General features: G+C 38.4%; 1 protein-coding gene across 3 annotated transcripts; it reads left to right on the top strand.

Annotated features, from left to right (window-relative positions):
* The first annotated feature begins 23 nt into the window (after positions 1-23).
* On the top strand, positions 24-25881 carry Rnmt (RNA guanine-7 methyltransferase). Of its 3 annotated transcripts, none has more exons than XR_009228488.1 (11): positions 24-187; positions 2306-2761; positions 4174-4309; positions 7276-7401; positions 9405-9514; positions 11783-11964; positions 12456-12620; positions 15569-15686; positions 18230-18355; positions 18796-18897; positions 19965-19998. XR_009228488.1 is itself a non-coding variant. In XM_046462717.2 (11 exons), the coding sequence occupies exons 2-11, from the start codon at positions 2384-2386 to the stop codon at positions 21828-21830; spliced, it is 1389 nt and encodes a 462-aa protein (XP_046318673.1). In that variant the 5' UTR covers positions 24-187; positions 2306-2383; the 3' UTR covers positions 21831-25881. The 3 variants fall into 3 exon arrangements, 2 of the variants coding, with proteins under 2 accessions (XP_046318673.1, XP_058441115.1); XM_046462717.2 differs by lacking the exon at positions 18230-18355 and adding an exon at positions 21793-25881; XM_058585132.1 differs by lacking the exons at positions 24-187; positions 18230-18355 and adding exons at positions 327-350; positions 21793-25881.
* Positions 25882-26662: the final 781 nt, after the last annotated feature.

Here is a 26662-nt window from a genome sequence, read left to right on the forward strand (position 1 = left end):
GCGCCAAGGTGCTTCTCTGCACGCTGCCGCGCGCGGCACCTCGGGACTCGTAGTTCCGGCGCGGAGGAGGTGCGCTCCCAGACGAGTCGTCCTGACACGTGACCTCGCGCCCCCGGAAGTGACGTAACAAGACTCGCGTGGCGCGGAGCCGCCGTTTCCGCAAACAGAATCGTGGGTGGCTGTGTAGGTGAGTGTGGCTGGCGGAGCGGCGGTCGCCCGGTGCTGTTTTGTCGTTAGCCTGTCGGCTGGAGGAGGCAGCAGAAAGAGCGCGCCGACTCCAGGCCGGGCTCGCCTCGCACGAGCCGTGTGCCTCCCGCACCGGCCGCGCGGAGCCCCCGGCGCTCGGCAGAGTGGGTGCTGCTCGGGGCGTGCGGGCTGGCGGGCGGGCGGGCTATGGCTCCTCCTCAGCGCGCGGGCCCGCGCGACCGACGCAGAGCCGCACCAGCGCGCGCCCGGGGCGGGCCCGGCCTGAGGTCCGGAGCGGGCTCGTTTTGTCCGAGCGGCGCCGCAGAAGCATGAATCCAGGTCCAGCGTTAGGCCGCGCGGGTGACGTAAGGGGACCGCGGCTGGGGAGGCCCTTCTGTGGCAGCCCTTCTGTGGCGTGGTCTCGCGCCCTGGCTTGACAGGCGAGCTGGCGGCCGGGCGGCGAACTGGTCCCGGGAGGTGTAGGCCGGCGGCGGAGCCGGCTCCGGAGGCGTGGTCCACAGCCTCGCTCGGCACCCCGCGCTTCCCGTGCGTCGCCTCGGGGTCTGCGGCCCGCGGCTGCTGTGGTTCTGGGGCCAGCTGGAGTCGGTTTGGAGAGTGCGCCTGTGAGATTCTGGGGTGCAGCCTCCACGGTGGGCAGGCCCGTGCCAGCGAAGCCCTGAGCCAGTTGACGCCCGGTTTTGAGTGTCCTTATCCAATACTGTAGGCCTCCTGGGTGCTATGCCCTCTATTCTGGGGGATTATGTAGCGCTTGTGTGGAAAGATTGCCCTGTGTAAATACAGAAAATACAGTCCACGCTGAAGTTCCAGTGCTAATTTTAGGCGATAATTGCAGCGGAAGATGATAAACCAGAGTTTTTTATTTGAATGTAAAATCTTTTTCTTTGTAAGAAATAAATGAAGGAGAAGAAATAGAAATCTGGTAATCCGGAGACCAGTTTTCCTAGATAATCATTTTAAATAGTTAGTCTGCAAATTACTTTTCTGGTTGACCCCCCTCCTCCCCCCAGTCAGTTCTTCCTGCTTGACATCTTTTGGTACTGGTAACAAAATACCTTACCCAACCAGTGAAAGTTAATGTTGCTTGAAATCCATCTGGGTCTCATAGTGACTCTTTATATCTATTACCTTAAGCAACTTGACATTCTTTTTCTTTGTGCACAAGGCTAAAAAAAATAATAATAATAATAAAAAAATCCCTCTTCATAATTTCCAGGCTCTGAATTTAATCTATATTTAATGGATCTCGCATTTTATTTTTTTTGGGTTGAACTTTTGCTTTCTCTTTTCTACTTCCTTTGAATAATACTGTTTAACAGTTTAATAGTAGTATGTATGTAGTAAGTTTCTTGAACACATAATTCACATAGAGCTCCTCTGCAATAGGAGAGCAGTAAATTTACTAACTTAATAAGCAAACCACCATAATAATTCCTGTCCAAAAGATAGTTCAGTTCTATTCCTCTCCCTTCCGTAGGCCAAAGAACATATTTGAAAAAAAAACTTACTGGTTATTAAACTGCAGGCTGATCTTGAAACTTGTCTAGAGCCATTTCAGCTCTCTTCACTTTTCACCTAATTGGAATGCCCATTATGAAATAAGTACTTCAGTAGTTCTTGCTATTCAATTCCTTTTTCTCTATTCACTTAGCCCCTTAAACCAGAAGAGATGTCTAACAGTTCCCTTTATTAAGTAGTTTAATCCAAAGGATTTAATAAGTATTTACATTCTATCAATTATAGTTTAGAAAATTACTACACATGAATTGGGAAAAGAGTAATATTTGTGCTTAGTTTTTGGTTAACCACAGTTGCTTACTAATAAAGTGTGTGCTTCTGTTGGGTACTGCAAAAAACTTGGGATTTGGGAATTACGATGCTCCACCTTATTTGTATATCCTTGCTTCTTTTGTCAATTTTAATGCCCATAGTGAGTTTTATGAATAATTACAGAAATTCATACCTAATATACATATACTAACATTTTGCAATATTCTCTCTACAGTAAGATAATGAAATTAATTGACCAGCTTCTATTTAAAATTGTTTTAGAGTTTGGGCGTTAGTGTTTGTAAATAACATAAAATTCTTGCCATTCTAGTGTTGGTTCATGAAGTTTTATCATCGATTCAAATAATCAAGAATAGAAAATTCTGCAAAAGCAGAGGAATATTAAAAAATGGCTCTTGAACAGGCAAAAACATCAGTAAATTCTGAAACAGAGACTTCATTCAGTATTGATGAAACCACAACAGCTTCTGGGACTGGGTTTTCTGTAAAGACTTCTGTCTGTGGGCAAGTAGACACACCAAAGAAGAGAGAAGAATTTGAAGATGATCTTGTAGAGGAAAGTTCCAGATATGAGGAAGACAGTCCATCCAAGAAAAGAAAACTTGATGTTGAAATTGTCCCAGAGGAAAAAGGTTCTGGTGATGTTGAAGGTGTTTCAAGGAAAAGAAAACTGGAAACGGATGATCTGAAAGATGAACCTTCCACTGGAGATGGCACTCAGAAAAAGAGAAAAGTAGAACTTGAGGATGTTCCTGAAAGGCAGAAGGTATGTGAAATGGGTTTTATTTATGGTAGAATATGTTAGCTGGAAATGTGGAGCAGATGTGAATTAACGCTGGTTGTTAAATAATCATATTTATAAGTTAAGAATATTCTAGTTTTACTAAATGTGGCTTTAAGACACAATAGGCTTTTAATTATTAGCATTTAATTTTTGTTAGAGTGAACTTGAATCACATGAGGTAATTTTTATGTTATTTCAGAATTCTTACCAGAAACTTGAAGGCCATTGTTTTTTAAAAAAGAGAAGAATATATGAGGTCCACATGATTTATTTATCTATTTCCCTTTTCATTGGATATTCATTCTTTTGGTTTTGTCTGAGGTAATTAAGATGGTCACTTAAAGTGACAAATTTCAAAATCATACTCTACTCTACATTCCTTTATTGATGTAATTAAACTGCATTTATCTCCAACTTCTTTTTGAGGATCTGGCGCCACCACTTTAATTAATAGCCATTTTTGTCTATGAACTAAGGCCATACCAAACTTCTCATTAGTGTAGTTTAAATACAATTAATAAAATTTCCCTGATATTTGCCAGGGAAATTGGGGAGCAAAGGATAGCAAATCATTTACAGTATTGGAAAGTTGAGACAGAATCTGGAGTTGGAGAGAAAAGTAAAGGAGGAGTAAAATTTTGGCCATTGTCCCTAAAGAGGCAGGCCATGCTTTTCATGTTGGTGTTCTTGAAACAAAGGGAAGCTTGTATTTTATATGTAGTTTTTCAGACATTTACTGGCATGTTGTTTTTTTTTTTTTTCCAAATGAAATTTTACCCTTAAACCCCACATGTAAGGTAGATAAAAGATGAGGATAAGGAAGGTGGGAGAATCTGAAGCCCTTTACCCACTACGGAATTTTTATATAATGCCTAGTGTCTTTATAGAATGCAGATTGAAAATTGTTGATTTAGATTAATAGTATATAGTGGGGGTCACTGACACTGAACATAGCCTACTATCTTTTAATCTCTTTAAACATTACCTTATGTTTAATCCTCATAACAATTTTATAATAATATAACAAATGTAATAGCTTGTTTCTGTTTTATTCTCTTGTAGGAACACAATAGATTGGTTTTATTAAGATATTGTCATTAAAATTATACAGCTGAAAAATCAATATAAAAATTTTAAACCTAGATTGTTTTTCATAGGGAATAGAGGAGAACACACCTTGGGTCTGGTAATGATTAGTGGCATTTACATGGATAATGCCTTTGCTTAGTAAGGTTTACTTCAGTAATTGTTTTTTCTTCCATAAGTCAGATATTCTGAGGTGATTTGGTTTTATGTTGCTATTGTTGGGCTTTTTTTGTTGTTGTTGTTGTTATTGTTGTTTTTAAAACCATGTTCTGAATCTTGAACCTTAATTTTCTTTCTTCTATTTTCAGAACTTGGAAGGAGGACACAGCTCAACAGTAGCTGCCCACTATAATGAGCTTAAGGAAGTTGGTTTGGACAAGCGTAGTCAAAGTCGTATTTTTTACCTAAGAAACTTTAATAATTGGATTAAAAGTGTGCTTATAGGTATGGTTGGTTTTTTTCCTTTTAGTATGGAGGCTGTTTCAAATTTTATTTAATTATTTTGCAGTGCTGGGAATTGAACCCAGGGCCTTGAGCTTGCTAGGAAAGGGTTCTATCACTGAGCTATATCCCCAGCCCTAGCTTTCCTCTTTATTTTTTCCCTTCCCATTGTTAACCATATTTCAAACTACTGGGTTTTTAATTCTTATTCATTCAGTGATCAAAACCTTGACTTTATAAAGCTGGAGCCAAAACAGATGTTTGAGATAAATCTTTTTCCTATTTACTTACTTTTTCTCTTTTTTTCATTTTGGTACCAGGAATTGACCAAACCCAGAGATGTTTAACCACTGAGCTATATTCCAGCCCTTTTTAAAAATTTTTTGGGTCAGGGTCTTACTAAGTTGCTGAGGGCCTTGCTAAATTGCTGAGGCTGGCTTTGGATTTGCCATCCTCCTGTATTAGCTTCCCAAGCCACTGGGATTATAGGTGTGCACCACCTTGCATGGCTCCTATATACTTTTGATTGATTGCCTAGGGTATTAATTGATGTTAAGTTGATCAGACTTTTTCAAAAAACAGTGTGCTTCTTTCTACTTAGAATTAAGGTGGTCTAGTACTATTAAGTGGTTATTTGACTCTAAAAGTTGTTGAGCATTGGCCTGTTGCTGCATTGGTTACACTAAGTAAAGAAAATGGGCCGAGTCATGAGATTTGTTATTAGGTTTGTTTTTTAATCTCTGGTCCTTTAGTGAGTTGGCATTGATGGTCCATTGAACTTTGGCAAGGGAGGGGTTGGATGATTTCTTAGAAGAAATAAAGTTTACTTTGAGGATTAATAAAAACATTAAACTTTTTGAAACCAACATTTTATCTATGGAAACTTACCTTTGAAATTAAAATGGAAGAGAGTGGACAAAATATAATTCAGAATATAATTATAATTAATGGGTAGACTTATGGTACACGAGTTTAGAGAGTATTTGAAGGGTGGTGTTTTTTGAAGCTTTTCAAAAGGGTTATTTTGTTCTATTTTTTTAGCCAGTTTAAGCAAAAGCAAGAATGCATTCTTAATATATTAGAATGAATAAAGTGTTAATTATGAGTATTTTCTACTGGTTTTGATGCTAACTTAATAGTTTTCAAAGAAAAAAAAATCATCTATTCTGAGAAGCATTAGGAGTAGGAATTAACTAGGCTAATTTCAAATCATTTTTCTTTGTCATTTTTATTTTAACATTAAATAACATTTTCCTTTTTTTTATAAATATATGTCTTATAGCTTTTGCTTCTTTCTTTATTTTTTTTTTTTAGAGAGTGAGAAAGAGGTAGAGAGAGAGAGAATTTTAATATTTATTTTTTAGTATTTGGCGGAAACAACATCTTTGTTTGTATGTGGTGCTGAGGATCGAACCCGGGCCGCACGCATGCCAGGCGAACGCGCTACCTACCGCTTGAGCCACATCCCCAGCCCAAACATTTTCTTATTCATTATAGAAATGTGACTTATTTGATTCTGCCATTGTTGGCTAGGGTAAATGAGTGTCTGCTTCTCTGAGTTTTTTTTTTTTTTTTTTTTTAGTTTTTGTGTCCTGGGGAAAGAACCCAGGGCCTTGTATATGCTTAGCAAGTGCTCCACCATTAAGCTACATAACCAGCCCAAAGTATTGGGCTCAGCCTCTATTCTTTAGACTCTGACCTAGTCCTAATTTCTTTTCAGGTGTTTTTGTCTTAATTATCCTCATTGAAGCAGGTAACTTACTGGATTTTTTTTTTAACAATGTATCATTTAACCATGTAATTTTTCATTGAATAAATATTTTGAGCCCATATTTTGCCACATTTTATTTACATTATTTTTATAATTGGGAAACTCAGCAATTCTTTCAAAGAGCTCTTTGTGGTCCACACCTGTCTTGCTTGTAATGCAGTCAGTGTGATCTGTGCCAAGCTCCCTTTCGGTGTTTCCTTTATCTCCTAAACACATTCTTTATTCATTTTTTGCTTTTGTAGTGCTTATAGCTTACTAATAGTTCTTGAATGTGATAAAGTTTTTGTTTTTTTTTTTTTTTTTGAAAATAATGTTTCATGGTAATTTTCCTCTTAGCCTTACTATGTAGAAATAGATTTTATAATTAACTCTCTGGTTGTTTTCATGATATTTTTTTAAGATTCATGACAAAATTAAATATGGAACACTTGTGCTTCTCTCAAATTTACTTTCAGATCTTATAGACATTGAAAGGCAGAAGTATTTATATAGAATGTTTTAGCATCAAAATAGTAGTACATGCATGAACCTAGAAAGTTTTGGACTCTGATAAAAACAGGGAAAGTGGATCCTAGGATTCTTTATTATGTCAAGTTTTGGAATTGCTGAATACTTTGTTTTAATATATTAACAATCCTTTAACTGAAGTTGCTCTACTTGGTTATTAATTTGGGCACCTATGATTTTTATTTGTTGGCTATTAATGTATTTCAGTAGATAAGTATGTTTCTGATGATCTGAAAATTAAAAGGTGAGTAGAGTTTTTCAACAAGTTTTTGTTTTTCTTTTAGTGGTAAGCCTGATTGCTTTTATGTGAATCAGAAACTATTAGTCAATGTGTAATTGAACACCTAGAAACAGAAAGCTAAAAAGAATTAATAGTTTTTTTCTCTTATTGCATCTTCTTATATAAATTAGAATTTGAAGTTTACTGTTTGATGTTGACTCAGATTCTAAAAGTAACCTTCAAAAAGCTGCCTTAACTTTCTGAAGTGCCAAACTGAAGTGCCAGTCTTCAGATATAGATCAAGTTAGTTAATTCTTGGTCATATTTTGAACTGTTAAGTTACAGATAACTAAGTAAATGAAGTGTAATAATTTATATTACATATTAGACATTGGTAGATTATTAAGTAACAGTTTATGCTTCAGTAAAAGTTAAGAAAAGCCCATTTATTATGCCTGATTTCTCTCTTAGGGGAATTTTTGGAAAAGGTACGACAGAGGAAAAATCGCGATATTACTGTTTTGGACCTGGGATGTGGTAAAGGTGGAGATTTGCTAAAGTGGAGAAAGGGAAGAATTAGCAAGCTCATTTGTACTGGTAAGTTAACCATTAGTCTAGGAAGGAATGGCCAGTGATCAGTCTTATCAGTCAGGGGAATGGGCAATTTGAAAGATCTCTTTATTAGCAAAAGCTAAAACATCTTTAGGTAAGGTGTCTAGGGGCTATGTACGAGAAGGATGTTTTCAAAAATTAATTGTAAGACTTTTCTGATGATTTTGTAATAGATAGTGAGCCTGTGATAACTTGTTCTTCCCCAAAGGAAGGAAGCTATCAAAGATAATAGTCATGTCTACAGGACAAATTTGCAAAGATCTCCACTGGCCAAGGTAGAAATTTGAACATCAAAAACAACAGTGACTCAGCATGTCAAATGAAAAAGACTCATGTTCACTCTTAGAGGTTGCTGAGAGATTTATATTTTGTAACTCAGTACTTTAAGAGGAAGGAATAAAATGTTTTTCTTACCTCTTCCCTACCTGAATAGTATTTCAGGGAAACCAGATGGTTGAAAGAGGAAATTTCTTTATTGAAAAACCATAATAAAGAGAGGACAAATGATAGAATTAGAAAAATCTTAGATCTAGGCCACAATCTTAACAAGATGCTTAACCATTCAATGAAAGGGTAATAGGAACTTAACTGTTAAGTTCCTCTCCTAGCACCTGGGCCCATGGTCAGTCTGACCCTGCCGTGGGCCAGGCAGACGCCACACTCCTTGTGATGTGAGGAGTTTGAGGAAGGAGAGCAGCATCTCCTGCAGTTTGCCTGAGAAGCAGCTCTCCAAGATTTTGGTTTGGTGAGCCTGTATACTTAAAAAATTATTGAGGACTCTAGAATGCTTTTGTGTATGTGGTTCTAGCTATAGATTGATATTTATGGTTTTAGAAATAAAACAGTTTTAAAGTGTTTTGATTCATTAAAACAAACTTCATGAGAAGACTGGTATTTTTCTTTACATTTTTGCCAGCCCTTAAAGACTGGAATAATAGCAGACAGCTAGACTTGTGGTAGTGTCTGTAGTCGATGTTTTATGTTATTTTAGTTGATACATAGTTATAAAATGAAAAAACATTTTAATAGTCTTTTCAGATAATTGTGGATATTCATCTTTGATTCTATATCAAAACTCAACAAGTGGTAGTTCCTTAAAGGTTTATTATAATGTGGAAACTCTTACCTTATTGATGAGTTCTCCATACTAGGTTCCATAAAAATCCATTAGTGTGTCCTGCACATTCTGCATGGTTTTGTAATATTTGGGAAATTCTGTAAAGTTATGCAGTTCCAAGTGTTGACACCAAGAAATCACATTTGTTAAATATATCACCATTGATGAGAAAAGCCCTAAGTATTAGGAAGCTGCTTACCAGTGGTGGCCAATACAGCTTTTTCAGAATTTTAATTTTTGCTTAAAAGTCAAATTTTATCTTTGGCAACAAATACTATCCATGGTTGTTTTTGAAGTGACACTTATATCTATGTCTCTAAGATACTGTAGTCTGAATAACCATTTTTTTTTTAACCCATCATTTTTTCACATCAGAATTACTTTCTGTAAGAAAAGTGGCCAATGTGCTCACAACTCAGAACAAGTCACAGTAGCTTGTTCTGTAAGGCAACTGGCAACACTTGGTTATATGACAAAACCAAGTTTTGTTACTTCCCATTTCATCACACACAATATCAAAAGACATGTATTTAAGAACCAAGATTTAATAAAATTATGTTTTAGTGACTTATCAAGGACATTAAGCGAACTGGCTTTTTCCAGTTGGTTCATAGTGGTGAAGAGTATGTGAAGTGTTGCCAGTGGCATTTGGTGCTGCTGCTTTGTATTGATGATGAAGTGCTTGTATCATAACCTAGATCCTTTTGAGAAATAATGCGGAGTTTTGCACTGGGACAAAGAATTTTAAATGAAATAGAACCTCTTGCTGATACCAAGGCTGGATTTCATGACAAGTTTTATCAGTTGAGATTGTTGTCTAGATTTTTGCCATTCTGTGTTGATGGTGTCTAACACTCTTCTGCCTTTCCAGATATTGCTGATATTTCTGTCAAACAGTGTCAGCAGCGGTACGAGGACATGAAAAATCGTCGTGATGATTATATTTTTAATGCAGAATTTATAACTGCTGACTGTTCAAAGGTACAGGGTTTTTGTTTTTGTTTTCCATGCAATGCATTTATTAAAATATGTTTTGAAACATTAAAAATTTTAGGACATTTTCAGTTTCAACTAGAAATTCTGTTATGATAAATTCCCTTCAGTAACCCATTGAGTACTTCTGGGAATTTTTTTTGCTTTTAATAATTTGAGTTGTTGAAATTACTTTGTTGCCTTTTGATTTGGGGGAGATCTATTTCCTAGTATAGTCACCCCTTGGTAGCCAAGTGGAGTTTAGGTTCTAGGACCCACAGATACCAGAATTCACAGATGCTTCAGTCCCTTATATAAAATGCGGGGGAGGGGTGCACAGTATTTGCAGATAACCTATTCACATACTCCCACATACTTGAAATATCTTTAGATCATTCACAATACCTAATATAATGTAAAAAATATGTAGATGGTTCTTAAACTGTATTGTTAAGGGACTAATGACAGAGAGAAAAGTATACATATTCAATGTGTTGTGGGGCGGGTCGCTCAGAAAACACACCAAGTCCCAGTTTTGTCCAAATTGAAGAGTCTTTATTTAGCTGGCCAGCCAGCGACTTCTCCCCAGAGGATCCATAACTGTCTCTGCAAGGAACAGCCCCAAGCCTGAGCATTTTAAGTTATTTAAAGGCAAAAACCACATCCAGGTTGACATAGCTATAAGCAAGCAGGTACAGAAGCTGGATTGGGCAGTTAGTGAGGCAGTGCAGTGGGTACATTGGTATTTCCCACAGGACTTTCCAGGTTGGCATAGCAGCAAGCAAAGAGAAGGGAAGTGGGTCAAAATGATCCTAGTTGAGTACAAGTTAGAGAATGGTTACTAACGTCTAGACAATCTCTGACAGGGTATATCACCCAAGAAAAATGGAAAAAGAAGAGAACAATTTTTTGTTATATTTTGTGTTGCCAAGTATATTATGCTAGGTAACTGTTAATGGGTACAGAGGTGGGACTTTCCCATGGGAGAAGCATTTCTTACATGATATGGAGTCTCAGGGTAAAATGGAGTGTTTGGTCATTACCCATATGGCCTGGCCCATAACAAATGTGTTTTTTTTTTTTTTTTTTTTTTTTCCAAACCCACGGTTGGTTGAATCCATTGGTATAGAACATGAAGCTGGGATGGGCTATTTAAGTAGAATTGAACTTAGTATGTTTTCTTTGTAATTTATTAGTTTCCCAGCATAGCAGAATCTTTTTGTTTTTTCCATCTCACCTTTTTTTTGTGTGTGTATGTGGTGCTGGGGATTGAACCCAGGGACTTGTGCATGTGAGGCAAACACTCTACCAAATGAGCTATTTCCCCAGCCCACTTCCACCTGTTTTGAAATTTCTGAACTATTTAAGATTGAAGAGTTGTAGAGGTACTTGAGCAGTGAAGATCCACTGTGAAATTGGTGCTGCATGTCTGACTTTGTTAGCTCATTTAAACATTGGGTGGCTTTAATCACTGTACACATTTTGTTTATAATTTTGGAAGTAAGAAAGAAATGTAGTAAACACTTGTATTTAAGATTCCAAAGGTCAGGTTTTTCTCTTTTTTAACCCAAGTTGTTATTGAATGTCATTTTACTTTAGCTGTCAAGTAAAGCCAAATGAAGGGATTAATTTTTTAAGAGTCATATTTGATTTTTTTTTTTTTTTTTCCTGGTTCCTGGGATTGGACTCAGGGGACCCTTGACCACTGAACCACATCCCCAGTCCTATTTTGTATTTTATTTAGAGACAGGGTCTCACTCAGTTGCTTAGCATCTCGCTTTTTGCTGAGGCTGACTGGAGATCCTCCTGCCTCAACCTCCCGAGCCACTGGGATTATAGGCATGCACCATAAGCACCCAGCTTGATTGACTTTTAATGTGATTTTAGGCTTACATTTTTTAAAAAATATTTATTTTTTAGTTGTAATTGGACACAATACCTTTATTTACTTCTTTTTATGTGGTGCTGAGAATTGAACCCAGGGCGTTGCACGTGCTAGGCGAGCATTCGACCACTGAGCTACAACCCCAACCCCAAGGCCTACATTTTTAAATTATTCTGAAAATGGGAAGCAAGTTAAGTCTTTTAAACTAGAATGAAAGAATGATTTCTTTTAAGGTTCTTATATATAACAAGGAAAAAAACAGTTTGAAGACTTTGAACAAAGATTAGTTAGCAGGGCATATTTTAAGAATCCTAAATTCTGGGAATTAATTTAAGTAAAGTTTTTAATCTATGCTGTTATTTCAAAACCTTAACCCATTTAATTTGTTTCAGGAACTTTTGGCTGACAAACTTCGTGACCCAGAAGTGCGCTTTGACATCTGTAGTTGTCAGTTTGTCTGTCATTACTCATTTGAGTCCTCTGAGCAGGCCGACATGATGCTCAGAAATGCCTGTGAGAGACTCGGTCCTGGAGGTTATTTTATTGGTACAACTCCTAACAGCTTTGAGCTGATGTAAGCACTTTTAACTACTTTGAGTTTATAGAATATTTAACATTAAGCTTACAGAATTAAGTAGCACATTTTGATCACAAATAAAATTTATACAAATATGCCATTTAGTTTTACAAATGCTGACCACTTTGATAATGTATTTGAGTAGATGCTCAAAGATGAATTTTTAAAAATCTTATGTGTAAGTTGGAGACTTACTTACATTAAGCCAGAGGTTATAGTTGTAGGCAGACTCCCCAGTCAGCTGCTGAGGCCCAGAGACAGCCCAGCTGTCACGAAAGTGATATCTTCTAGCTTAATTTTATTAGTGAGACTGTTAATGGTCTTATAGTATGCTGATTCTTAAAAGTAGCTTGAATCCAGTTACAGAGTCAATCAAGTGTCTTTTGCAATTGCATCATATAGCTTTTCAAATACATAATCTGGTTTAAATAATTTATACTGATCACAATTTTAATATTTTTGTTGGGGTTGGGGAATAACTCTTCTAGAAGACGTCTTGAAGCTTCAGAAACAGAATCATTTGGAAATGAAATCTATACTGTGAAGTTTGAGAAGAAAGGACATTATCCCTTATTTGGCTGCAAATATGACTTCAACTTGGAAGGTGTTGTGGATGTTCCTGAATTCTTGGTCTATTTTCCATTGCTAACTGAGTAAGAATGTCATTTATCTGTTACTATTCTTTTTATGTCTTATGAGTAAAAGAAAGGGGAAGAAAAACCAATATTGCTACTTATCCTCTATTTTAAATGGGGTCCAAAGGAAAGGTCTAGCCATGTATACAAGATGGTAGCCTCAGATCCAGGATTGGTTCCCTAGGCTTCCTATAGCCCAAATTTTCTTTTAGTCCTGTAGTTATTTAAGAAAAAGAGCCAGTTGCTTTCACCTTTTAACAGAAAATAGCTGACTTTACAGTTAGCAAAAAGCTTTTCTTTAAGCAACTGCTTGTAATTTTGCTAGTATAAAATGAGTTTTATTAAATCAAAAGTCCTTCTTTTAAATGAGCTGTGTATCAAAGTCTTGCATTTCAGTATAGTTTTGCAATTGCCTATATCTTACCAGCAATGTTGATAATAAAATCCTGATTCAGGAGTGTATTCTCCCATGTGCCTGAATTCCCAAGAGTCCTGGCAAACTGTAGATTGTAGGAATAGTTGTGATGCTGGGCTCTATCAGGTAAAGCTTTGAGGCCCTCTCATATGTCTTGATATTGGTGATTTCCCTGGTGGGGAGAAGATAAGATCCACTTAAATGGAGCCCATGTGACAGCTGATCAAACTCAGTTCCCTACTTTTTGAAAATAAAAATCTGTTAAATATCAACTGAGAAAAGCAAGTTTTATTGTCTGCTTAGTTTTGCTTGGTAATTGTTTAAATTGGGACTCAAGTTAGTTTTTAAAATTATGGTTATAAGGTTTTCAGGAGTTTATAATATGTACAAGTTCTATACAATGGTATAAGAAGGTCAAGTAACATTATGACTAGACATGAGGAAAATTATGTATGATTTTATAAATATTAGCTATTTATAACATTTTTTAAATTCTTAAGATTTAGTTAGCTTTGGAGAAATTTACCACTCTTCAAACTTTATAGAAGAAGAAATAAAACAGTTTTATTCTTCATAAGTGCTACACAAACTTACCAGTCTACCTGCTGCCTAATAATGATAAGTTGCCTAATTGGATAAGCTTATGAATCACAGTACTCAGTTTTAATATCTAATTTTTAATTAATTTATTCAAACAGGTACTTAATGAGACAGTCTGAAAATGATAGCAGTTTTAAGATGCCCTTTTCCAATAAAAACCTGAATAAAAATATAAATAGCTTTTACTGTAAAACCCATTCAGGTTATCCAAATTTAGTTCCTTGTAATTGCGATATTTTTAGGTATAAAACCTGGTTTCCTTTCTAAAGACTTTCTTTGAAGATTGATAGAATCAGAGACTTATCTTTGCTCATTCTGACTTTCCAAGAAGGGCTAATTGAGATAACAGAGGGGCCTCAGTTACCTGTCTGCTGTCCCCTCACACTCAAGCCCTCCCACCTGCCTTATGAGGGTTTTCCTCTTCCTCTCTCTCTCTCCTTTTCCCCCTTTTTTGATGGTACTGGGATTGAATCCAGGACCTCCTGCATGCTAGGTAAGCACTCTTCTACTGAGCTGTCCCCAGCCCTTTTTATTTGCGTCAGAGCTTGCTAATTTGCATAGGCTGGAGTCAAATTTGTGATCCTCCTGCCTCAGCCTTCTGAGTAGCTAGGATTACAGGTATGCACCACTATGCCCAGCTTCCCCTCTCCTCCTTACCTGCTCCTTAAAATCATTAAGGCTCTTATTGTTGTCAACACATACATAATTTTTATAAACTTTGCAGATAGAGTGGAGAAAACAAACCCATGGTGTAATAGGAGACACTTGAGGATTTCAGGAAGACACCTGTGAAGGAGTGCTAAGTCAGGGTACGAAGGATGAATGGACAGTTGAAGGCAGGAAGAGTGTTTCTAACATAAAGGACACTGTGCGAGAGTCTGGAAGTGGGAAAGCTTGGCTAGTGCCATGAACTGAAGGAAAGCCACTGTGACTGGATCATAGGGAATCAGGGCCCAGCCACTCGAGAGATGGCAGCATCCCTTTATAAATGAGTGCCTCAGAAGCCATGTTCAGAGCTTTCAAATTGTGTCCCAAGTACACTGGAGTTCAGTGAAGGAGGCTAAAGAGGGTAGTGATATGACCAAGGTTATCTTTTTGAAAACTTATTTGGTTCTATTGAGAGAGGATAAAACTGGAAACAGGAGACGAGTAAAATGGTTTCTGGACTGAAACAGCGAAATGATGATGATTGGTGCAGGATGGTGGCAAGTGAAGGGATAGGAAGTGGACACTAAAGGACTCTGTCAAGTACAAGCATAGTCCGTGTAGGAGACCGAGACATGGATCTACTGCAGTAGCAGAGATTGGCAGAAAAGCAGTCATGAGGTTCAGCCTTGGATATGAGAAGTTCGAGGACATGACACACGGGGGAGGGGTATCTGATAAGCAATGGAGTAATGGAATATGACCGGATAGATCGAGCCTCAGACAGCTTTCAGCATGCTGGGTAGTCAGGGCAGGCAAGAGAGGCTCTGAGCCACACTCTCTCAAACCCTTGAAACTTAGAAGTCAGGTTAAAAGAAACCTATAAAATAAACTAAAAAGAAGCAGTCCAAGATGTGTGTTAAAGTTAATAGTGCATCCTGCCAGAGAGATGAGATTGAGTCTTTTAAAAAGGCAGTTGGCAGCTGTTTTCAATGCAGCCATAGTGTATCAACCAAAATAAAATGGAATTGGTAAAAAAGTATTCCCTGCAGTCCCTGAGAAGTTGTTCTTTCTTTCATTTCCTGACTGACTTTTTAGGAAACAGAAGCTACTCACTAGGATTTAGAATGCATGTCTTTGTTGGTGGGGTTATCAGTATGTCAACTCTTCAGTTTTTTATTTTTAACTCACAAATTTATGATAGAAATAATCACTTTTAGAGTTAAACCCTGATGTCACTGTTTTCATTGCAAAAGTAAGCTGCTGAGGAACATTTTGAAAGCCTTTTTATTAATCTTTTGGACAGAATGGCAAAGAAGTACAATATGAAACTAGTCTACAAAAAAACATTTCTGGAATTCTATGAAGAAAAAATTAAGAACAATGAAAATAAAATGCTATTAAAACGAATGCAGGCCCTGGAGGTAAGTGTTTAGAAAAGATAAAAAAATTCCAGATGTGGTGAACTTGTTTGACTGCTCTTGAGATACTTTCAAGTCTGTTTAGATACTAGTTAGGTGTGTCATATGTTATATTTATATTACACAGATTGTCATAACTGCTCAGGACTGTTCAGCTCCTAGGACAGAGCTTGATACAGAAACTTTCCATGATGGGTACTAAGTAACTACTTAATGAAGGAATGAATGATGCTGTTATCAAATTCAGTGCACTGTTTTACAGTAGCCTCAGGACAGTTGGCATGGGGGACTGGATATTTCTTTGTGGTGAGATGCTATTCTGGGCACCCTCGGGTGTTCAGCAGCATTCCTGGCTCTATTCACTAGATGCCTGCCAATAGTACTCCTGGGCCCCAGTAACAGACACAGGCAAATATCCCCTGGCAGGTAAAATTACCCACGGATGAAAACGGTTTCTTTACAACACTGCCCTGTGATTACACCAGTATTTTAGAACCTTCTTGGCCAAAGTATAAGATAAGCTCACACCATTTGTAATTTTGATCTTTGATAACTATTTAGCAAGACTTTAGTCTGTTATGCTATTGTTGCTGGGACTCTTGTCCTCCTAATAAAGCAGTGAAGGAGTCTACAAACTATAAACAGTCGTTGATTGCATTTCTTTTTTTCCTTTATCAAGCAGTGCTTAATTGGACAGATCTCAACTATTCAGTGAGATGCTTATTGTTGACCAGGATCACAGACCAGAAGTATACTTAAAATGGCATTAAAGTTCAGAGAGTTCATTGAATTCAGAATATTCTTTTAATTACTTGAAGCATACTTCATCTTATTCTCATAATTACCCTATAAAGTAATAAAAGCAGTCACCTTTCCCCCTTTTTCTGTACTCTTTTCCACATTTTTTACTGGTGCGTTATAGTTGTACATAACAATGGGATTTGTTGTGACATATTTGTACACATATATGTCATATATGAATGTAATTTAGCCAGTATTGCTTCCTAGCTCTTCCCTCCTACTCCTTGGTTCCTTTCTTCTACTGATTTCCCTTTGATTTTCCTGCCATCTGCCCCCACCTTACTTTTCACATCTTTTGAATGGGCAACCCAAGGCCCAAAGAGGAAAAATGAGTTGTTCAAGTTCACATAGCTATTAGCTTTTATATTTTATTTAGTGTTATAGGTAGTAGTCAAAAGTCTCATGTTGAAGTTGCATCCATGCTCACAAGATGAAGTGAGAAGATTTTCTTTAAGTCTTAAGTGATCTTTTGCAACCCAATGTCAATTAAATGTTCATTAGTTATGTTTCCTGTATTTTAGAATTAGGAATATTTTTGTTTGTGCTGTATTCAGAGCAGGAGCTTATTTCGTTTGTCTTGATGGAGAGGAGAAAACTGGAAACTTTGCATCTTATGTCCCCACATGCTTTATGCCTTTAGCACACTGCGCTTACTGACAGGCTTTGCATGCACAATGGTCAGTTATTTATGCTTAGCACACTAGTGATGAATTCATTTGTGTAACTTATTTAAAATATACTTAGAAGATGGGGTATGAGATACCAAGGATTTATGGTTTGTTAAGCACTTATACTCACAAGCAAAGAATTTAGCATGATGTGAGAGTACTAGCCGTCTTGAAAATGAAGTCATGAAGGGAAAAGGCTGAGAAGCACGAGAGCTGTGGATGCTCAAGCAAGTAGTAATAAATGTCATATTTCTTTAGCACATTCTTCTCCATTTTTCCTTCTCCCCTGTGCTGCCTTGAAAATATGACCTATCACCATGGCTCTCTGGAACATAAGCAATGATAGCACACAGCTTGGAAAAGTCCTTTAGTTTTTTCCTACTTCTTGACCAAGTCTCTTCCGATGGCCTCTAAATGACTTGGAGGAGCGGCCAGGACCTGATAAGAAGATGTTACTTGGGTGGCATTATGGAGGACAGTTTGGAGGTGCATTGAGACCAGAGGTGGAAAGAACAGTTAGCTTTAGTCTAAGAGATTTAAATTTGATATTTGCCATAAAAGTCTTACCTTTTTGAACTTGCATCTTCTGTTTTGTTTTTTGGTGGTACTGGGTATTGACCCAGAAGTGCTTTACCACTGAGCTACATCCTCGACATTTTTTGGGGGGGCGGGGGGGGACAGGGTCTCACTAAGTTGCTGAGATAGGACTTGCAATCTTCCTAGCTCAGCCTCCTGAGTCCATGGGATTACAGGCACATGCTACTGTTTCCAGCCACATGTTTTACTATCCTAAACAAGGCCTCTGTTGACTTGAATTTTTTATATGTATTATTTCTAATTGCTATTGCGTTGCCATCATGTTAACATTTAGCTCTTTTGGTAATACCTCTTCTAAGCTTTGTATTCTAAGAGAAGAAATCTCTGAGTGGGCTGTTAAGAAGATGCAGTTTGTGTGTGCCACTAAATGGTCCTGGGTTGTAATTAAATTATATAGTTTGTTCCAGCCATGAATATTCCAATATTGTGATAAAAATTGGCCATAATAACTGCTTTAAGAGAGGATTCCTTCCATTTTAGTCAGCTTTTCATTGCTGTGACCTAAAGACCTGACAAGAACAACTTAGAGGAGGAAAAGTTTATTTGGGGCTCATGGTTCCAGAGATTCAGTCCACGGTCAGCCAGCTCCATAGCTCTGGGCCCAAGGTAAGGCAAACATCATTGTGGAGGAGCATGACAGAGCAAAGCTGCTCAGGACATGGCAACCAGGAAGTTGAGAGAATTCCACTCACCAGGGAAAAAATATAAACCCCAAAGTCACAACCCCAGTGACCTATTCCCTAGCCACACCCTACTGCCTATAGTTACCACCCAGTTAATCTATGTCAGTGGATTAGTCGATTGATTGGGCTACAATTCATAAACTAATCATTTTATCTCTGATCATTCTCACACATGATCTTTTGGTGGCCACCTTGTAACACTTCCCCACCTTTTTTCCCCTCCATATTTCAGAAATATGTGTAGTTTATAACCCTGAAGTAGCACTTTTGGATTACTCCTATTATTTTATTGCAGTGATTTACTGTGTTCTGAATTGTAAATATCAGTGTGATATCTTCAGTTAGAATTTAATGTTCCCCTAGCCTTATCCTGCAAATGAGAATTCCAAGCTCATCTCTGAGAAGGTGGATGACTATGAACATGCAGCAGAATACATGAAGAACAGTCACGTAAGGTTACCTTTGGTAAGGGTTCATTTTTTGAAGTATTTTCTAGGAAATGGGAAAAGCATACATTAAGATGTGTGTACATGGAAACTTGGGAAACCTACTTGTTTACAGTACTGGGTTCAGTGAGTTACAACTCGAATGTACCATAGTATGCTTCCCCTAACTTATAATGACTTTGGTGCCACAGAATATAGAATCAAACTTATTTAGGTGAATTGAGCATGGAGTGCTATGTCTGAGACAGTAGAGATGGGGAAAGTTACAGGCACAGTCTGTAGGTTACCCTGCTTCCCTAGGTACTGCTGACTCAGGGCTGAGTGCTCTGGCTGGAATGGGGGAAGGACATCCTCATTCTCATTTCTGTGGACGATCCTCTTTTTAACTTGTGGACATAACTGTACCATGGTGGTGTCTGATGTTGCTGTGCTTTTGTCATAGTGGAAGCTATAGTCGTCATGATGGCATGCTTCTCTGGTGTCCTGGAATATTGTTTGCATTCATTGCTTCTTCGGAATTGAATTAGGTCCTAGAGCTGTCACTAGCGCTTGTTGGATGAGTGTATAGCAACACATGTTTTTAGACTGAAATGTTCAGTGTTTTGATAACTAAACATAATTTCTTTTGTGTGGTCTGTACTTTATTTTAGAGTTCTTTTGGAAAACAGAAAAATATTCTTCAAGTGCTCTTTGATGTTATAAGATAGACAAAATTTTTTTCATTTTTCAAGTAAAAAAAAAATAAATACTTTAGATACATTCACCCTTTTTGGTGGGAGGACACAAGCGGTGAAAAGATGTTTTTAAAAATTAATCTCAGGCTTGGGACATAGCTCAGTGGCAGAGTGCTTATTACCTAGAATGTGATATGCCATGGGATCAATGCCTAGTACAGCCCTGGTGGTGGGGGAAGCTAACTCTCATTGGTGTCTTTTATGTGCTCAGGTCATGATCCTTTTCAGTAATTTGTGCATATGCTTACAGGAAAGTTGGGAGGGTGGGTGGCCTTCTTAGTCCACTACTGAAAAATCAGTGTATGTTTACTTCCATGTTATATCTAAAATTGTCTTTCTTTTTTAATTTTAGGGAACCTTAAGTAAATCAGAATGGGAAGCTACAAGTGAGTACATCATCAAAGCTGGTTAACTGATAATTACAGATTATTTGAAAGGATCATTAAAAGTGGAAAATTTTAGAATTTTTCTGACACAGTTGAGGTGCTGTGTGTTGATGTTTAAAACAGCACAGAAATTACCTGTGTTTCTGTGTATGTCCCATGCACTTTTATTGCACAACTGTGGAATAACTAGAGAAAATATATGCAGGCTGTTGCCAAGCCCTAACTTTTTCTAGCATACATAGACATTTTTCACTGCCTCCTTATAACTAAACAGCTGTCTCTATTTGGGGTCTTCACCTCAGAATATTTTTTGGCTTAGATGTCATGTCTGTGTATTTTATTTAGTTCTGGCCATTCCAATGATGGCAGTGAAGTCATGGTACTAGAACCTTTAGTGAAGCCGCAGTGGGCCGGGGATCTTGGGAGGAGTGTAGATGGGAAACAGGCGTGGCAGGAAGGCATGCTGAAGTGCGGCCCTGTCTTCAGAGGAGAATCCAGGGGTCTGGCAGGTCTCTGAAGCAAGGCATTTCTTGAGCAGTTGGAGAGAACCAGACAGTCATGGCAGTGGCCATAGTTACACCCAGGGGTCCTTGCAGTGGCAGTAGTTGGACAGGGTATGTGACTTGGCAGGGCTGCACTACAGAAGGATCACATGGAGGAGGGGACCAGCCCTTGTAAGCCATCTGGCAGCTAAGTCTCTTGGCCTGCCTATGAGTGCTAGACAGCTTGTGTCCTTTGTCAGCAGGGTTGTGTGGTGGTTGATCACTGACTGTTTCCTGCTCATGCAGCTGCATGTGGCAGCCACATTTCATTTCAACTGAAAGAAATGCAAAGCTAATAAAGAAGGAGCAGCAGAGTAGTGTGACCAAGGTAGAGTTTTATGAAGACAGGTATATCTTCCTGTGCAGGTTCCAGAGTCAGCTTAATTTACATGGCCTTTGTCCTGACTTGCTGTTGAGTATCTAGTGCCCTGAACATCCCTTGTGGTGTTTTCAGGATTTGTCACCTTTTTTGGAGTATTTTTGCCCTACAGTCTATTGGTATTTTATTAGAAGATGTAATAGGTTTGGACTTCAGTGTAATGCAGAACAGGGAATCAGATTCATTTAGCTGCCTTTGAGTGATCACTCGTCAAAGCAAGATATCTCATTTAAGCAAGTTCTCTTGGAAATAAATGCATGCAGAAATGTTACTGTTGGGGACAGTTAAATAGTACCTTAAATATCCTTCCTGGGCCCTACAACACAATTAGGTAATTGGATGAATTTGAATGTGTCATGTTGTATATATTCCTTTATATTTTCTCTAACTAGTTTTAAATTATGCCCCATTTTTATATCTTCATGTTGTTTTTGAGTCTTTTTAAACAGAAAATTTAGATTTCCATTGCCACTAGTGTTTATTGTAATGTAATTATTCTGTCTAAATACTTTGTTTCAAGTAAAAAGATTTGAGTTATAAGATGTTTTGATTTTAGTTTTCTTTGCTTTTATACTTTTAGTTTTTCTTGCCCTAAATGGTTTTTAGGGCTTTTAGAGCTGTTGAATTGATTTCCCCATGGAATTTGGTATTATTACTGTACCAGGTTGATTTTTTTTTTTTTAAGCAAATGGAAATGATCCTATCTCTGCCTAAATATGACTCAGATAATAGAAGAACCTGAAAAACTGATGAAGTTTTTCTTCTTCAAATGCCAGCCTAAGAATTTTCACCAGATTATAAATTGGACTGAGATTTGTTTATCCTGTAGATGAGAAAAAAGTAAACTGTTAATATTTTTTTATTTTTCTTTAGGTATTTACTTGGTTTTTGCCTTTGAGAAGCAGCAGTGAGCACTTATGCAGTGGCCCCAAAGCAATTCTCCACACTACACAGATTTGAACGATCCATCTCATAGATCTGACAGCTCTCTTGTTTATTGTAATTATAAATTAATTGTAAATGTACAGGATGCTGCCGGAAACTCCAGTGTGTAAATTCAGCATTTGCTGTCTGTGACAGATTAACTTGGTGTGTATAGGTAAGAATGAATTGGGACCTTTGTCTTTAAAAATCTATTTTCAGGTAATGTTCTAAGAATTCCATTTGCCTGTACTGTCTTAGCTTATAAAAACGATAACACGACTTGTTGAAGCAGCTGAATTCTTCACAGTGCTGAGTTGTCGAGTGTTGTTTACATGTCATATTTGCTGCAGCTGCGTGGTGGAGAGGGCACATTCTGGATTACCATTGTGGGCTCATTTCCATGTTTTGTTACATATTAGTTTTCAAGATTAAATGGATTGCTTTCTGTACATTTGAATGCAAGTGTTCAATATATGTTGCTAAAGTTATAAATTTAAAACTTGATTTTAGATAGTCATAAAAGTTGCCTAGCTAGAATTTTTATCAATTGCATTTTGATATGAATAATTATTTGTTAATATGTTGCAATTCTGAAACTGTTTAGAACATTTTAGATAGCAACATAGAGTTATTTTGGAATTTTAATTTCCTACAATAGCATTAATATATCCAGTTGTCAAAATTGTAATTAGACGTTTACATTTCTTCATTGAACAGTGATGCCCTAACTAATTTTTCTCAAGATTTATTTAGTGAAAGTCCCTTTCTTGTAAGCCTGTTGGAAATTTTTTCAGATTTGTATATGTAACTGCAACAGGCACATAGGACTGTAGAGGAAGTAGATGCTTAAACTTCAGATTAATCCTCACTGATGTTAGATCCAGGTTCCCACGCAGAAGTATGCAATTTCAGAACCATTGTAATTGTCATTAAAATTGTCATTTGTATAATTGACTACTCTTCCAAAACATGCTTATATGAACTGTTGTCCTTATGTTATGCCAGCATTCAGGAAACTTGCCAGTGTTTGGATGAACTGAGAAACATTAAGATCAAAGTAGAGTGATTGTGTATTCTTTTTTAAATGGTTTATTTAAAGCATGGCTTACAAAGACATTACTTTCTATAATTATCTACAGTACTTGGTTTAGAAACATAGTCTTTTAATTGGTTTATATGTTGCTCATGGTGTTAGAGTAGCAGGCTTTTTAGCAAGAGTTTCCTTCCTTATTTCTATTCCTTCTGTAATCTGTCAGTTTTACAAAAATCAAGTCTTTTTGCCTTGGTGGTGGCTTGCCTTACATCACTTGGAAAACTAGCATTAGTGTATCTTGCTGGAGACCACTATTGGCCAGCAGAGGTTTGGTAATTGTCCTAGGGAAGTGTGGGAGGAGCACACTGTGCTCTTATTTAGGCAATCACCCTTCTCCCATGAGCTTTGTGTGCTGCTCTGCCTTACCTGTTCTTCCACTCCCCTACCTCTCCTTGCCACAGTTAAGTGTCTGGACAGTGACTGAGGATGATCCTTTAGGGGAAGGACTGGAAAAGGCACCCTGTTCATCAGTACCCATCACCAGAGGAGAAAGCTGGAACATCCCATAGTCTGAATGGTTGATTCAAGACATATCCAATGAGAGGGGCCTGATTTTTCCCTTTTGGGCCAGGAGGAGCCCATTGAGGTAGGCAGTTCATGGGAGTGGCTCCAGGGTACTTACAGACCTGCTCAGTAGTTATCCTCCAAGGATGAAATTAGAAATGAAGATCAGATCAGCTATTTAGGAAAGACAAAACCTGAGAAGTAGATAATTGATGTAGGAACATGGCCACATTGTGGTGCTACCAAGAACACTAACATTGAATTCTTTGGGCCTAGAATCTACTCAGGGAAAGATGGTGGCCACAGTGTTCAAGGAGGGGAGCTAGTAAATTCCAGCAGTTTCAGCCACACCTCTGGCATTCTCATTTGCAGCGGGTGGCAGACCTGATTTGGCATAGTGAGCTGGGCCTTGTGCCTGAGTCCACTGTGTTTCCCAAGAAAACTTTAGCCTGGCTTCAGTGGGAAAAGGCATTGAGTAGAGGCTTTCGCTTATGTTAATGAGCATGTAATGACTGAAAGGTTCATGGTCAGTACAGTGGGTTCCTTGGCCCACTCCTTCACCCCATGTTGGAAGTCTAGGAAGTGTGATCACTGCCTGACTTCACGTGTTAGATGATCAGAGCAGCAGGTGTGAGTGAAGCAAGCACCTGGTAAGGTAGGGTGCAGTGTTGCTTAGTGAAAAGGGTGCAGTGTTGCTTAGTGAAAAGCAGAACGTATCCTTCAGCCTCTTAACTTGTTGCCAGTGTGGTACTCTGATTTGCATTCAGGTTTCCCTTTTTTTTTTTTTTTCTTTTTTGTGGTGCTGCGAGGCAAGCACTCTGTCAACTGAGCTATTTCCCTAGCCCTCAGGTTTCCTTTTGATGAAGATGCAGCTTCTTGTGTAGGCCTACCCACAGGTTCAGAGTGGTAATGTGACTCCTCTGGTGGTTTTGTTTCACAAGCTGACTTTCCCTCATCTACCTCAGGCTTTGTACGTAGGTCATCTTGAGCCAGTCACTGCAAAGGTCTCTAGGCTTGCAAAGTAGAGGCCATATCCAGGGGCCTGGACCCTGGAATAGAAGTTGTATCAAAATGCCTGTGACGTTTAGGCCCCGGTGGTCATATTATACCATGGGTCTGATGGTACCACCTCGCTAGCGGTTGTTACATCAAATACTATGCATCTGAGAAATGTTTTATGTCCCTCCCTCTGATAGCAATGTTCCTGATTCTTTGACATTTGAATGCAGTGGCTGCATGTTTACTTTGTAGTAGATCCATGTGGGACTGGGCCGGGGATTGTCAGCTTTTCTGCCCTGCTGTGTTTTACAGTTTCTCTCTGTTCCATTTAGTCCTGACACATGTACCTGTGTGCTTCTCTGCAGGATTGAGACATAAGATACCTGGAAATGTGCCCTAAAGTTTGGCTGTGGGGACTCTTGGGAGAACCCCAAGCCCTCTACTGTCTAGACTCACCCTGGGTCATCTTTCCTTGGGGAGAGCACACCTTAGACAAAGCCAAAGTTGACAGCTCACATTTATGAATCTCCTACCTTGTGTCAGTTGCTTTTCTAAATGTTTTACATATGGTAATTCATTTTGATCCTTACAACAACTCTTCATCGTGTGAGCACCATTATTTTCCTTTCAGTGAGAAAATTGGGTTAGAGAGGATACAGATTTGCCCAAAACAGAGGCAGCAATTTATCACCCCATCCAAGATGTGCCTGCAGTCCACTTGCATGTCACAAACCTCCAAGGGTGTGGTCCAGATGATCCTCGCCCATTCACTACCTGAAGCCTGAGGTGTTAGCTCTTGGGGCTCCACCATTTGGGCTCAAAACTTGAGTACTTAATTGCATGTTTCCTGAAGGAGAGGCTTGTGGAGAGAGGTAGAGAGCATGCTCCAGTACTTGAACATGCTGGCGAGGAGGAAAGCTGGGCTTGGACTCACAGGGTGAGGCTTGCTGCCAGCAGCCATACCTGCAGGTCTCTGTGTTGGGGAGCGCTTCTCCTCATACCACCTGCGAGGCAGCACAAGTAGTGGACCTTGGCTGAGCAGAGAATGCAAGGGAACATGTCTGCTGTCTGAGCAGAGGAGCCAGGCAGAGGCAGATGGTTTTGTTCTCACTTTTTATTGAAGGAGGACATCTGTACAGACCTCAGTGACACTTCACTAGCAGAATACATACTTGCACTCACACCCAGGTTCCTCTCAGGCTTCCTTCTGACCACTGTCTTCCCCCCACCCCATGATAACCACTATCCAGCTAGAAGAGCATAGACTAGTTTTGTCTTGTTTGAGATGTTATGTGAATGGAATTGAACATTATGCATTCTTTGTATCTGGCTTCTTTCACTCAACAGTATGTGAATTTTTTGTTGTAAGTATTTGTACATGGTTCATTCTCACAGTTGTATAGTATTCCATTGTGTGAATAAACCACATATTATTTATCTGATGGATGTTTGGTTCATTTGCAGCTTTGGAACTGTTGGTACTTCCCCGATTATTCTAGCACATGAATTATTGTGCATGTAGTTTTATAATTCTGCCATAGAATAGAACTGTAGGGCCACAGTACATGTGTCATGTTCACCTTTATTGACTACTGCCAGCTTTCCAGATTTGCAGTTGTCCCATAGTCTCACGAACTGTGGTGTGGGTCTTTTTCACTTTATCCTTATGGGTGTGCAGTGGCATCTTGTGGCTTCAGATTTTGTTGCACTGATTGTTAATGAAATTGAGCACTTTCCATAGACTATTATATTGGCCCTGGATTGTCCTTGTGTGAAAGTGCCAATTATTCTGTTGCATTGATTGTCTTTTAACATTGACATGTTGTTTTAAATGTATCTCTTCTGGACACAAGTCTTGTTGAATGCATTGTGTTGTATGAATATATTTGGTGAAAAAAAATGTTCTTCATTTTAATGGAGAACAGTTTCCTCATGTTCTCCTTCATAATGAGCATGTTCTGAATAAGCAGCATTCCATCTACTCCAAGGTCATGAAGGTGCTCTACTATGTTTTTTTCTTTTCTTTTTTATCTTTCACATTTAAATCTGAAATTTGCTGAATTGATTTGTGTTAATAATGAGAGGTGGGGTTTAAGGAAGAAATGTTACCATATGGATTTCCAGCTATCCAGTGTTATTTATTGAGAAAAACTGTCCCTTCCTCACTGTGTCGATTTCACAATTGTCCTGTGTAGGATCCTGGCTGGACCTATTTCTGGGCTC

This window comes from Marmota monax, unplaced genomic scaffold (genome assembly GCF_021218885.2).
Source record: "Marmota monax isolate L192 unplaced genomic scaffold, Marmota_monax_Labrador192_F-V1.1 WCK01_AAM20220418_F8-fsc00180, whole genome shotgun sequence".
NCBI classification, from domain to species: domain Eukaryota; kingdom Metazoa; phylum Chordata; class Mammalia; order Rodentia; family Sciuridae; genus Marmota; species Marmota monax.

What these genes read in the sequence shown, in the direction of transcription:
- Rnmt (XM_046462717.2), top strand. Translation starts at nt 2,384, where the DNA reads ATGGCTCTTGAACAGGCAAAAACATCAGTAAATTCTGAAACAGAGACT. An exon ending in TAACTGCTGACTGTTCAAAG is followed by an intron (nt 9,515 to 11,782) that starts GTACAGGGTTTT and finishes AATTTGTTTCAG; the next exon opens with GAACTTTTGGCTGACAAACT. An exon ending in CCTAACAGCTTTGAGCTGAT is followed by an intron (nt 11,965 to 12,455) that starts GTAAGCACTTTT and finishes TAACTCTTCTAG; the next exon opens with AAGACGTCTTGAAGCTTCAG.